This window comes from Ursus maritimus, unplaced genomic scaffold, assembly GCF_017311325.1.
Source record: "Ursus maritimus isolate PB19 unplaced genomic scaffold, ASM1731132v1 scaffold_19, whole genome shotgun sequence".
In the NCBI taxonomy this organism is placed as follows: Eukaryota; Metazoa; Chordata; class Mammalia; order Carnivora; family Ursidae; genus Ursus; species Ursus maritimus.
Window position 1 is genome coordinate 35,998,452 of NW_024424341.1, and position 13,807 is coordinate 36,012,258.

General features: G+C 54.6%; 1 protein-coding gene across 1 annotated transcript in view; it reads left to right on the forward strand.

Moving 5' to 3' along the window:
* NECAB2 (N-terminal EF-hand calcium binding protein 2) overlaps nucleotides 1–13,807 on the forward strand; it is a 28,397-nt gene that overhangs the window by 11,043 nt on the left and 3,547 nt on the right. The window contains exons 8-11 of the mRNA XM_040634363.1: nucleotides 7,518–7,654; nucleotides 10,020–10,138; nucleotides 10,290–10,369; nucleotides 13,241–13,294. Coding sequence (XP_040490297.1) covers nucleotides 7,518–7,654; nucleotides 10,020–10,138; nucleotides 10,290–10,369; nucleotides 13,241–13,294 — 390 coding nt within the window. The remainder of the gene's footprint in view (nucleotides 1–7,517; nucleotides 7,655–10,019; nucleotides 10,139–10,289; nucleotides 10,370–13,240; nucleotides 13,295–13,807) is intronic.

Genomic DNA, 13,807 nt, shown 5'->3' on the forward strand with positions numbered 1-13,807 from the left:
CAAGCCAGTCCCTTCCCCCCCCCCACCCCCGTGAGCCTTAGTTTCTCCATCTGTGGAATGTAACATTCACCTTACAGTCCTCAGAGGGACTCTGAGGTAAGGTCTCTAAGCTGCTTAGCACAGGCCCCAGCACAAAGCACAGGTGACTGTTTTATCAGTAGCCAGCTGTCATCTGCCCGGACGGAAGTAAGATGAAGTCTGTACATTTTTTTCAAATGGTACTTAGTCACTGCCCGGCGTCTGTCAGAGAAGCGCTTTCTTCCTCTCCGTCTCAAAGAAGCACTCGTATTTCCGTTCCTCTCCTCCTGCCCCCCTACTGCGAGTCTTGTCTTTTTTAGAGTGTATTTTAAATATCGTGTAAGACCAGTTGCCCGTCATTGTTGGTCTGCCTGGACTTCAGACGTGCTGAATGAATCAGGTGGGCAGTGGGTTTGCAGGGGAGCGTGGGGAGACCCCAGACTCTGGAATCCCTGCCCGGACCGGGGTAGCAGCCCAGCTCCGCGCCTGAGGGGCCGGGGGCCGCGCCCCATGTACCCACCCGGGACTCCTGGAGAGGGGGCCGCCTCCCGGCGATGCCATCCGGAGGCATCACCCACGTGCTCGGGTCCTTCTTGGTCTGTGGTCCTAACTCTTGGTTGGGGAGACCTCATTCTCCGTCAGGGAGAGGACGTTAACATTTACCACTGGGACTGGGGAAGGTTTCGGAGATGCTGCCCTGGGAAGGCCCGTGCCCCATATGCTCAGAGTGGCCCTCGGGGCGTTTCTCAGCGGCAATGGTGACTGGGGTTTGGCAGGCGCGGGGGGCATTTCCTTTTCTGGCTTGTTTCCTAGCAGATTTTTGTTGGTAAAAAGGCAGCTCGTTGGTGATGTCAGACGCTTCCCTCTCCCCATCGATCCACGGGAACTCAGCTCGCTTGGACGCACTGTCCTGGCGGGAGCTGGGGACTAGTGCGCTTAGCTCCGTCATGTCTGGGGTGCGGTCCTCCTATCTGGGGGCGCGGCCTGCTGCCTTCCTCCCCCGGCTTCCGAGGCCCCACGCTGCTGCTACTGCTGCGTCAGGCAGGCTTGTGCTCGCGATTTCCAAGTGCGGCTCTCCAGTATTTCTCCGCTAATTACAATATTAATACCAGCTCTTATTTTAGAGTCCTCTTCAGCCTGTTTAAAAAAAAATACATTTTTGTCTTCCCTTCCTTACGTTTCATCTTGGGCGGTGGTAGTGAGTGTTTCAGATTGCCTTTCTTCAGCGATTGGTGGGGTGGCTTCTCTTCTTAGTCTCTGCTGTTGAACAACCCTTCACTTCCCGTGAGAAACCCCTACGGACGTCCTGCCCCTCTGTCCCAGCTCTGCCCGTTCTCTCTGCCTCTCTCGGAAATTAAGGGGGCACGTTCATTCGGGAATGAATTGGTGGTGGTTTAGGAGGACTGCTGTGTGCAGTCAGCTTCACCGCAGAACCCTTTTCCTATGCAAAAACAGAAAGGATTTATCCAGGAGGCTGGGGTCCAGGTCCTGCACAGGGGACGGGGAGTATTTTCACAGATTCCTGGGTTAAGTGTTTGACTTTCTGTGTCCATTTTAGTGCAGTTTTGAACAAAACTGTCACGGACCGCATTCAGCTTCGTGATCAGTCATGCGTGGTATGTTGTTGGTTTTTTTTAAAAATCTAAAACCTTCTTTGACCCAAAACGGGCACTTCATGCAGATTAAGTTCCACCAAACATCTGCTTCTATAGCTCGAGTCTTGTTTTAATTTTGGTCCTATTTTGCTACATTTTGAAAACTTCTATTTGACAGTTTTGCCCGTTTTGTTTTTTTTTTTTTTTTATGATTTTGTTTTAGAAAGAGAGCTCAGGAGCAAGCAGGGGAGGGGCAGAGGGAGGAGAGAGAAGCTCCAGCAGACACCCCACTGAGTGCGGGGCCTGACTTGGGGCTCGATCCAGATCCTATGACCCCAAGGTCACGACCTGAGCTGAAATCGAGAGTTGTACGCTTACCCAGCAGAGCCACCCGGGCGCCCCCGCGGTGTCTGTTTTACTTTCTCATAAGCAGCCCCTTGACCCGCGGCTTTACACCTCCCGATATGTTTCCTCCCTTAGCTGCGGTTTGCAGCGTTCTTGCTCCGGCCGAAGTCCGCGGGCTGGTGGTCGCTGCTCTTCTTTTCCCCGTGTGAAGGGCGCCGCTTCCGTTCTTTTGATCACCAGCCTTGACGTCTTAACCCTTGACCTTGGCTGTGATTCCCTCACTCTCCCTGACCTCTGCTGCGTGTCCCCCCCCCCCGCTCGCGGGTGCTTCACTGTGCAGGGATGGGGAGGGGACGGCAGTGAGCAGCCCGCCAGGTCTCCTCGCTGCTTCACACAGGGTGTGATTTCCTCAGATACGGTGCTTGAGTTGTTTTGATGAAGACCTCGTGGATGCCCGAGAGGAAGATGTGGGTCGTACTTTCCAGAATGTGAAATTTGAAACTGGCTGTCCCTTCTGCGTTAGGACATGTGTATTACTGAAAGACTGGTGGTAAAGAGGGGAAACGTGTGTCTCGTACAAACGTAAAATCCACACGTTCTCTCATTTTTGTTAACCCCAGCATTTTTATTTAGATTACAGATGTTAATAATATCACCATGCCACTCCTTGTTTCCTTTAAGATTTTATTTATTTGAGAGAGCAAGAGAACGAGCAGGGGGGAAGGGCAGACAGAGAAGCAGGCTCCCCACTGAGCAGGGAGCCAGATGCGGGACTCGATCCCAGCACCCTGAGATCATGACCTGAGCCGAAGGCAGACGCCTAACCGACTGAGCCTCGCAGCACTCCTCACCGGTCACTCCTTTAGTTTTGGTTTCAAAATTGAGAAGATCACTTAAGCCCTGAAGGCTTTTTTTTTTTTTCCTGTCTCCACAGATACGAATTTTCTTCGATAATTTTAATCCCAGAAATAGAGTTCACATCACTCATTTATAAATACTTGGGTTGGGTATACAGGTTTTCACACAAAATCTTTCTGTCATTTACCACGTTGTCTCTATTTATTTAAAAAGGTATCCATGATTTCACGTTGACTTTACTTCCATGACTGAATAGTCAAAATGAAGTTAAGAGTGGCTTTCGTTATTCGTCTTAGCGTTCTACTTTCTGTATGAGGAATATGAATATTTAAAGGGCTCATGAATTAATGTGAGAACGGGTAAGGTGTCACAGCTAGCTGAAAGGAACGTTCACGGAACACACACCACGGAGAGAAGCAACCAGGAATTCTGGAATGAGTTTGAATCAATGCAGAATTGGCCCCCGGCCCCAGTGACAGTGACAATCCCTTGCATTCTACCAGACAAAATTCATGTGCTTCTGTAGTTGAGAAATACCGTCCTTATTCTACGTCGTTCAGAGTTTGAAGAGCAGCTCCAAGGCAAGGGAAGACTTAGCCCAGAGGGTGTACTAGACAGGAGACCCGGTAATAATCTCTCTCGTCCATTTCGAAGACTTGCACACTTGCCCGGCGATGCTCTTTCCATCCCTGCTTACCGCCCAGTTCGTCTGTCCTCTGGGGCCGTGGTGAGCTGACTTGCCACACTTAATGATTTAGTCTCTGTATTTCTAGTGTGTTCCCTTAGCCATGTTGTTTGATGCCTATAGACTTCATGTTTTTACTCTATAAATGCTACATGCTCGACGTGCAAAATTTAGGAAATAGAGAAAAATATGAAGAATTTCGAAACCTTTTTTTTTTTAAGATTTTATTTATTTATTCGACAGAGATAGAGACAGCCAGCGAGAGAGGGAACACAAGCAGGGGGAGTGGGAGAGGAAGAAGCAGGCTCATAGCAGAGGAGCCTGATGTGGGGCTCGATCCCATAACGCCGGGATCATGCCCTGAGCCGAAGGCAGACGCTTAACCTCTGTGCCACCCAGGCGCCCCTCGAAACTTTTCTAACTCCCCCCGTTGCTCACCACTGTTACGTTCGTTCAGTACCTCACTCCCTCTGAGCCTTTGTCCCCCTGTGTATTTCTTTAATACACTTCATATCGTTTGTGCACAAAAACTTATTTTTTGCTTTTTTCCCCACCTAATATTTTAACACTTTTCCCATGTTATTAAAACTGTGCTGAAGCATCTTTTTAAACATTCATATTTAAATGTACTTACTGTTCCTTCTCTTTGGGGAATATTAGATTATTACCAGGTTTTTGCTATTATGAATAATACCGTAACCTTGGGACATAAACATTTATGCACATTTTGCATGATTTCTTAAGGAAATCAATTCCAAAAGTGGAATTACCGGGTCAGAGAATATGAGCAGTACAAGGCTCTGATATAAAGCAAAATTACTTTATGAAGTGGCTGTGTCCATCTGAGTTCCCACTGCCGTGTTTGTTTTTTATTTATTTTTAATTTTTTTAAGGTTTTATTTATTAGCACAAGCAGGGGGAGCAGCAGGCAGAGGGAGAAGCAGGCTCCCCACTGAGCAAGGAGCCTGATGCGGGACTCGATCCCGGGACCCTGGGATCACAACCCAAGCCAAAGGCAGACGCTCAACCAACTGAGGCGCACAGGCGCCCCCTGCATTGCCGTGTTGACAGCTGTTTTCTCTTTTCTGTTGCATGAAGGGTCAGGAGCGCCCGGCACTTGCTCTGCTAGATTTTGCCGTTATATCCTGACCCTTCTTGTCTTGTGCAATACCGTGCAATCCCATCTTCGAGGGATACTGCGACTTGTCCTGTTCGTCTGACCAAATTTGGTGGCAGGATTTTTTGCAGACTTGCCTTTCTTAATCTTTTGGTGCTGTTTTGGTTTCGAGGTGCCTCCGTGTGGCTCTCGTTTCATCAACTGGGACTGTGTGTTTACAGGAAGGAACTTAGCCGCTTTCTGCTTGTTTTTATGGTTACAGTCCGTCTGCTCTGATGGCCGTAGTGATCTTTTACGCTTCCCATTTTGGTGCTTCCTTTGTCCGTCGGACGGTTTACCGCGTGATGGTCGGCTTTGCCGGAGCGCGGATTGGGATTTCGAAGGGAAACCTCGCAGCTTTCATTGCACTGGCCACCTCGAAAACGGGCGCTGTGAGCGCTCTTCGTTCTGTTTTTATATGCAGCTAGTAAAAAACACTTTCTATGCCTCTCTGTGGAATTAAAGGACATTTGAGGTCTTCAGATCTTTTTTCCATATTCTACCTTCTTTATTGACGTAATCCAGTGTGATCAGAATTAAGCTATGATGAGTAGTTTCATTTCCTGACCTGTGTAACTTTGAATGTAATTGGAGCGGTCCCTGTTGCTACTTCTCACGACTTCCCCAGTCAAGAGTTCTCTCTTTGATTCGACCCTTGATATTTCGGGGGAAATTCCTAGGACTCGTTTGCTGGAAAGGCACTCATCTGGTAGCATTTCAGAGATTTGCAGGTTTCTGAGGTCTCCCTGTCAGGTATCTGCACGGTACAGAATTCCCAGGTCGGATCCTTTCCCTCTGGTCTTCTGGCTGAGGCACTGATGATGGTGGGGGAGAGATCTGTAAAGCCTGATTTTCACTCCTTGGAAAATAACTCGTCTTTCTGGAATCCAGCTAACCAGTTACACTCGGGGATCCTCGCAACCTCAGCCACAGATCTGGGCACTTCTTTTTTTTTTTTTTTTAAAGATTTTATTTATTTATTTGACAGAGAGAGAGACAGCCAGCGAGAGAGGGAACACAAGCAGGGGGAGTGGGAGAGGAAGAAGCAGGCTCATAGCGGAGGAGCCGGATGTGGGGCTCGATCCCATAACGCTGGGATCACGCCCTGAGCCGAAGGCAGATGCTTAACCGCTGTGCCACCCAGGCGCCCCGATCTGGGCACTTCTAACACACTCACTTCAGCTCATTTTTCTGCCTGATGGTTTCTAGGAGGCTTTCTCTCTTTGCATTTAAATTCTTACCACATTATATTTTCTTGGCCGTTCATTTTTCCAGGGCCCATTGATCACTGGATTGAGTGTGGTTTCACCCGTTTGCGGGGGATGATAATCAGTCACTGAAATGCATTAGGTGACCAGAGCCTTATCTGGCTTCTGCCACAGATTCATTCTCTGTCAGGGCTCGTCTCCAGCGTTGGCACAGGATGTCCACCTCCACACGCCTCCCTGCGTGTACCTGCCTCTCGTCCCCACGCTCCCCACCCCTTCCTCTGTTTCCCTCTCTGTCTCTAGCCACGTTTCCCTTGTGCACTCACTGCTAATTAACTCCCAGTCAGAGTGATGGATGGCTTAATTTGCTGTCCTTGAGAGCCCGGGTTTCCCTCGCCTTGCCGGGGACCGGGCAGAGCTCCTAGGGGCCGGGCAGTTGGCTCAGGAGGGGTGGGATCTTGGCAGAGAGGCGTGAGAGCTGCACAGCGTTTTGGGGACCAGCGTCCCCAACACGGTGCTGTTTGATCCTTATCATCCTCGAGTGACCCGGCTAAGCCGGAACCTTCTCAGTCCAACCGCAAAGCCTTCTGAAGCCAAGGCGATCTCAGCTGGACGCAGAAGCCTTGAGAAATGTCTTTGCTGCACTCTTGACAGAAGGGGAGATTCTGGCTCACACCACAGAGCAAAATCTGTGGAAAGCCTCGTCCTCGTCCTCTCCCCCCGAGTTCCTCTTCTCGTGGCCTCTGAATCTCCCTCTCTCGGTTCCCCCCAGACTCCCTGCTGCCCCCTCCTTCTGAGACGCAGTCTCCGGCATCTTCTTGAGAGGAGCCATTTGAACCTCTCTGGTTGCTCTTGAGTCTTTCAGTTCTCTGGGTAGCGTCGTGAAGGCCCAGGAGCCCAAGGAATCCTCCTTGGAAGAGGGAGGCGGTTGGGTTGTGTATTCTTCTTCTGCCCTACCTCATCCGTGTCCACAAGAACATCCGGAACACCACCACCAATGAGCACGCTTATCTCACCACCTCCCACCAGCACCATCTTCACCACTACCGCCGCCATCACCGCCATCATCACCATCATTGAAAACTGCCATCATCTTCATGACCATCACCACCACACCTGTCACCATCACCACCACCGTCACCATCATCACCACCTTTGTCACTACCATCATCTTCACCACCGTCACTGCCAGCACCAGCACCACCATCATCGTCGTCACCACCACCACCACCACCGCCAGTACCCTCCCCACCATCATCTGTATCATCGGCGGGTCATCTTTATCACAGCCCCTGCTGCTCATTGAGTACTTGCTATGGGACAGGCTCGGCACCGAGCATATGTTGCATACATTTGGTCGTTCGGTCCTCCGTCTGACCTTGTCAGATAGACGCTAGAGTGACTCCTATCACGGTCACAGAGGTGAGGAGCTAGGATGTGGTGAAGCCAGGGCTCAAACCTCCATCTCGGAATCCGTGGCCCGTGTCCTGCTGCAGGAGCTCTACTCTTCTCCAGACGCAGGAGGCACCGGGGTCCCCATTTCCTCCTGAGGCAGACACCAGCCCCACGAGCCCCCCAAGCTCTGTGCCAGACCCCCCACCTCTGTGCCCCTGTAACCGCTCTCCCATCTGCCCCTTCCCTTCCCTCCACAGGTGTACGAGGGCGGGAGCCACGTGGACCAGTTTGTGACACGCTTTCTTCTGAAGGAGACGGCCAATCAGATCCAGTCGCTGCTGAGCTCCGTGGAGAGCGCGGTGGAGGCCATCGAGGAGCAGACCAGCCAGATCCGGTGCGACCCTGGGACCTCACCGTGTCACTTGGGGCTGTGTCGCACACGGCCCTCTGCTGCTTGCTGGGGCCGTGTGTTGCTTGGGGGCTGGGGGACCTTCGGCAAGGTGCTGCACCTCTCTGTGCCTCTATTTCCCCAACTGTAAAGCAGGGATGGTGATAAACCTGCCTCTTCAGTGACTGTGAGGATGGAATGAGACGCTACACGTGCAGAATTCCGGCGTGCGTGCGTGCAGGACCTGCGTGCCCTGTGTACGCACACAGAGTTAAGACTGTTCCCCAGACTCTGATCGGTTTTGCCACATCCCTGTAACACTCACTGACGGTATTTTTTACCCAAGACTGTTCTATTATTTGCCTCGTTTTTGAAAAGTGAAATTACTTTAGGAAACTATGGGGTGACCATAACTGGGGAAGTTTCCACGTGCCGTCAGTGAAGTAGCTAGAAGGCCAAGCACCTGTTGCATAATGTCCTGGAAGCCCGAGTCCTCCCCTCCCTCCATCTGTTTGCAGGAGAGACGGGTTGCAAAGAGAGGCCTTGAAGAAAGAGTAGCCCCAAATCCTGACTTTCTCCAAGGGATTGAAAGAGAAGCGAAGTGACTTAAGTGGTTTCAGGCCTTGTCTGCATGTCAAAAGCAAGGAAAAGCATCTGTGTGGGGAAGGCCCACCTGGGGTCCGGAGAGGAGCAGTTCTCCCTGCAGGCCGGCTCCCTGGTGCTGACCCAAGTTGAGGCACACTCCCCTCTTCTTTCCAGAACAGCCGATGTGTCTGGTGCAGAGGGGCCATAAAGATGCCATACAGGTAGACAGGCGTCTGCAGGGGCAGAGGCTCGCCGTGGCCAGGGTGTTGGTGGCTGTCCCGTGGGGGTTGGAGCATGTAATCTGTGGCTGCTGAGGGCTGGCCCCAGCCAGGTAGAAGGGCAAAGGCTGCTCGAGGATGCTGTTCCCAAGGTGTGTTTGCTCTGGGCCCCTCGGGCATATCACCAGACCCCTGGCCCCGATCGTGCCCGCTGCGTTGGAGTCCCTGGTTGCTGACTCTGCATCCGTGCTCAGCCTTGTGATTCGGAGGGTCCCCAGGGTGAACAGCGCCAGCTCCGGAGGCCGACACGGAGATTTCCTTCCTTTTTTGGTCACTGTCTGGATGACAAGCTGCGTGTGTTCTGCTTTGGGACAGGTGTTGGTGGCTGATTCCCTGTGCTGTGCCAACCCCATCACGTGTCAGGGCGGACACCTGCCGGGCCCCGTGCTGGGAACTTCCTTTGGGACCTTGGTGGCGGAGGGAGCCCTTCGCGATGGGGAGTCACATCTCCACATGCTCTCCCCCCCCAAACTGCCCTGAATCTCAGCTCTTCTGTCTCCAGGCCGCGGGCCCCCTATGCTGCCTTGTCCAGACGCAGGCGCTGCGGGCCTCCCGCTGCGCACATTTGTGTTCTGAGGGCCTGAATTCGATATGGTGTGTGGAGCGTCAGGTTAGACACCTCAAAGACTCTGCCAGCCTCTCCCCTCCCCAGAAGACTTGGGGCGGCCCTGCTGCACAGGGGCGAGGCTTACCGAGCTTTTGGGATCATGGGAGACAAAGTCTGGAACGTAGCAAGGCAGGAGGCGGCCCGGGACAGGGCGCGTTGGCTGTGTGCACGGCGGCGTGTGTGTGTCTGGGTGTATTCGTGTGTCTGTGGTGAGTGTTCCATCTCTTTGCACGTGGGCGTTTGGCCATTCACCGAGCATGGGTTGAGCCCCTGCTGTTGTGCTAGGCTCTGTGCTTGGTGAGCCGCGTGTGCCCGTGAGGGCGTGCCGGGGCTGTGCACTTGTGTGTGCATCGGTGTGCATGGGGACAGTGGACAGGGACAGAACACGGGGCCTGGCTGGGGTCAGGAGCATAGATTTTTCTGTGTTGTTCTATGCCCTTTCTGAACCGTGTCTTAGGGCTCCCTTTTTCAGAGGGGGGCTGTCTAGCTGGTACAAAACCAGGCTCCCCCCCCCAACCCACAAGGCTGCGAACACCACAGGGCTCCTAGTGAGGCAGGGAGGGGAAGCTGTCACTTCTGCAGTGGGGTGGGAGCCTGGCTCAGTGTCAGGCCTGGAACGGAACCCCCCAGGCACAGAGCCTGGGCTCTGTCGTCCTAAATGTGGTCAAGTTCGGATCCCTACTGTCCCGCTAGCTGTGTGGTCTTGCCGAAGGCACCTGTCTCTGGGCCTCATGTTCTCCTTGGGGAAACCAAGGCCATTGTGGCGACCTCACAGGAATGGGGCACTGGGTCACCTGTGCCCGTGTCCGCTCACAGCAGGGGCTTCATGTTTGCCAAAGCCAAGTGTGGCTAGGGTCGTGTGGCTTCCCTCATATGTGTGTTTCCTTCACTCAAACTGCAGACAGAACCACAGCAAACCCAGCCACGGCGGAGTGGAGACCTGGTCTGGAAGTGCCGTGCCCCCCCATGCCCCCAACCCCAAGCTGGGGGCCACGGAACAAGGGAAGACTCTTCCATCTGGTGAGAGAGAGTGGAGGCCTGGGGTAGGGAGCAGTGGCGGTGGCCCAGATGCAGCCTGGGCCTCCAGGAGGGACTGGGAAGGCTGAAGGCTCCTCTCCCCTCCCCCAAGCCTCACCCTGCCCACCATTAGCATCTCTGTTCCTTTCTCTAGTCGCTGTGGACCCCAAGGAGGAGGGCCTGGAAGCCCAGATCAGCCGCTTGGCAGAGCTCATAGGACGGCTGGAAAGTAAGGTAAGCCCTCCTAGCCGTCACCCCTCTCCCCTGCCCCCCAGTGAGTGTAGGGTCGGGCCTGGAGTCCGGACAGAAGCCAGGGACCTTGGAGAGGACATCCACCAGGGGGCACGAAGGAATGGAGAACAAGACTAGGGGGAATATGTCCCATCAGCAGGGGCATGGATGGAGAGGTGACAAGGCTTCCTGCGACTTTGCTCGAGGGTGGGCCTGGCCTGGGCAGGTGATGCCAAAAGGTGGAGGGTGAGGGACAGCAACGTCCCAGGGGAGATTAGAAACATCCCGAATGACCAGCGGCATTCATGAACTCTTTCAAATATGATTTGGCTCTTCCACGGGTAATGGAAAATGGCTCAGTCTGTACAGAATCCTGTCCTGAGAGAATGTTTCAGCACTCAGCAGGTGCTCCCAGTAGGACTGCATTAGTCTCCCCCAGCAGCCAGAACCCCTACCACCGGTGGGGCTGAGAGCACAGCCCGGTTTAGCTCCTAGACTGAGATGAGGCTGTGGGCAGGGCGGCTGTGCCCTGAGGCCTCTCCCCTGGGCCTGTAGACACTGCCTTCGGTCCTCCCTCGGTCCTCCCTCTGTGCACGTCTGCGTCCTGACCTTCATCCGAGGACAGCGGTCAAGTTGGATCAGGGCCCGCCCCTGTGACCTCATCTTAATTACCTCTGCAGAAGCCCTATTCCCAAACATAGTCACATGCTCGGGTGTTGAGGGGTGGCCCTTCCACATAGGATTTTGGAGAGGAAACAGTTCAGCCTGAAAAATGACTATTTGTTGGCAGAAAGACAACAGGTTGCCTCAAGATTTACCAATGGGCTCAGGTGTCAGGTTGCTTGTATTTGAATCCTGGCTGTACCACTTAGCAGCTGTGTGACCCTGGGCCAGTGACTTACCCTCTCTGGGCCTCCGATTCCTGCTCTCACCTCAGAGAAATACTCAGAATAGTACTCCCAGCGTTGTTGTGAGGATTAAAGAAAATGGTCCTAGTGGCCTAGCCGGGAGCCTACGGTGTGGTGAGCATCTCCTGGGAGCAGTTGCTGGCCTTGGTTACTGGATATTCTGACACCAAAACCCGTACACGCGCGCGCTCTACCAGTCTGCCTTCCGCACCGGGGAGCAGCTCCCTCCGAGCTCGGCCCTTACAGCCATTCTCCGCGTCTCCTACCTCGCTGAATTTTTTACATCTTTGGCAAAAGGGCAAAAAATACTTTGATGGGTTTGGGGGTTCGGAGGGATTCATGGGAGCGGGACTCCCCACGCCGAGGGAGGCTGAGGCCAGACTTGGAGCGGAGCCTGAGGGAGGAGGCGGTGCTCCACCTGCAGGGCGGAGGCCGAGGTGGGATCCCCCTCCCGTGAAGCCGGCGCTGAGTGGGGGCGGTGGGAAAACTGCTCGGCGGGACCCTGCGGCCCCGTTGTCATAACAACCCGGAGCGCCTCCAGAGGGAGGTTCTTTGAAGCTTATTTTTAGCACCCGGTCGCCTTAACAACCAGCTGGCTGGAGACCTCCGAGCACCTGGGTGTCCGGGAGATGGGGCGGGGCCCCTCTTTCTGGCCTCTGATTGGTCCAAACCGCCAGTGGGAGCCAATCCGGGGCCGGTGGAGGGCCCCGCCCTCCGTGTGCCAACCTGTGCCTGCTCGCTCTGCCTGGGTGGGGCTGATGGGGCGCTGGAGGGGGCGGGGAAGACATGGGTTCCCCTGAGCCCCCCGCCTCCATCCTCGCCCTCCGTGGCCCTGCTGGGGGCGGGAAGCCAGAGGAACCTGTTGCAGCCTCTGCCTCCAGGAGCCCCCCAGGCGGTTATAAAATGTGCCAGGCACGCCTTTGCCACCTGTAAAGCTCCTGGCAGCCACGTGTCTCTGAGAAGTCAGTACTTTCTGCAGGACCATGCAGGGCCCCTTGCTCAGACATTCTGAAGAATTCCAAGGTGGTGACTGCACAAGTCACATGCACGATTACTGCTTGCTGGTTTCCTTGACCAGCTGATGTGTCTCACACGTGTGCCTCCTCTGCACGGGAGAGGAAAGACCCAGGTCCGCGACTGTGCTGGAGACACGGGCTGTCCTCATGGAGGATGGACAGGGAAAGGCACAGGGTGGCCTTCGAGGGCTGCGCAGGCTGAAGAAGAATCACGAATTTGTGCGTCAGGAGGAGAGTGACCCTGGCTTCAAACCCAGTCTTGAGCACTCGCCCAGCTGTTGTGGCCTTCGGAGCCCGGGGTTGTCTGCTCTGAAACAGCAAGAGCAGCCATCAGGTGCCCGGTTCTAGACCCCCACACAGGGCTGTGCTCGGCCTGCACGCAGTTCCTGCTTCCTCGGGGCTTGCGGTGGGGCAGCTCCTCCCTCAGTGTGGACAGTTCAGCAGGACGTACTTGTAACGTGTTTAGTTCAAGGCCTGTGGGAAGCCGGTGATAGCAGACCAGCCCATTCAGACCGTTAGATTAACGAGGCGCCAGGGGTTATGACTCGGGGTGACTGGTAAGTTGATGGGGAATCTCAGGGCTGTGGCAAAACCCCAGCATCCTGGATTCAAGACTCAAGCCCCCATTGCTGCCTATCCAAGACTACCCTCCCCAGCTGGCAGAATGCCCGCTGCAGCAGATCTGGTGGGCCTCTGTGCCTCCTCCAGTCTGTCCCCAGCCTGGCTTGCCAGCCCCCCTCAGAGCTAGCACTGTGTACGGAGGGTGGACCGAGCCCTTTCCAGCCACCTGGGGACTCCAGAGCCCCTAGAACCATGGGGTGGAGAGGCTGGAGCTCTTTGATGGCTCTGGGCACTGGCTCTGGGCTCCAGTCTCATTGTGGTGGTCCTGGAGGCCTCCCTGGGGGAGGCAGCCTCTGTCTCCAACATGTCTTCGTGCGTTGTTGTTTCAGACCCTCTGGTTTGACCTTCAGCAGCGCCTCACAGATGAGGAAGGCACCAACATGGTGAGGCCTGCCCCCTCCCTGCCCTCTCCTATCTCTACCTGAGCCAGGACTCGATCCCGGCAGCTCTGTGTCCTTGACACCCCCGACCCCGGGACCACCACCAGGGGCCACGCAGCCCCAGCTCCTGGCCCCCCGCCCCTCCCAGGGGTGTTTTTTGATCAAAAATGGTTTGGCTCAGAGCAAAGAGATCAGCACAGTGACACCAAAACACAGAATGCAGCGGAAGTGAATTTAGCTGGGTGCTGATGTCACATCTTGGACCAGAGTGCCTTTCAGGCAGCTCCCGATGGCCGTAGAGCCTCTTTAAACACCCTTGTCAGGTGTCCTGCGTTGCTGGGGTTACGGGCAGCTTTTAGCTCTGAAGTCCCGGTTCTTTATAGCTGGTTTTCTTGTGTAAGAATGAAGGGCGTGTGTATACATGGGAGGTTTTTTTGGTTTTGGGCCAAATGGTCCTGTCCTGAGGGGAGGTTGGGGCACGGGCTGTGACACGGGGGGGGGGGGGGGGGGGGGGGG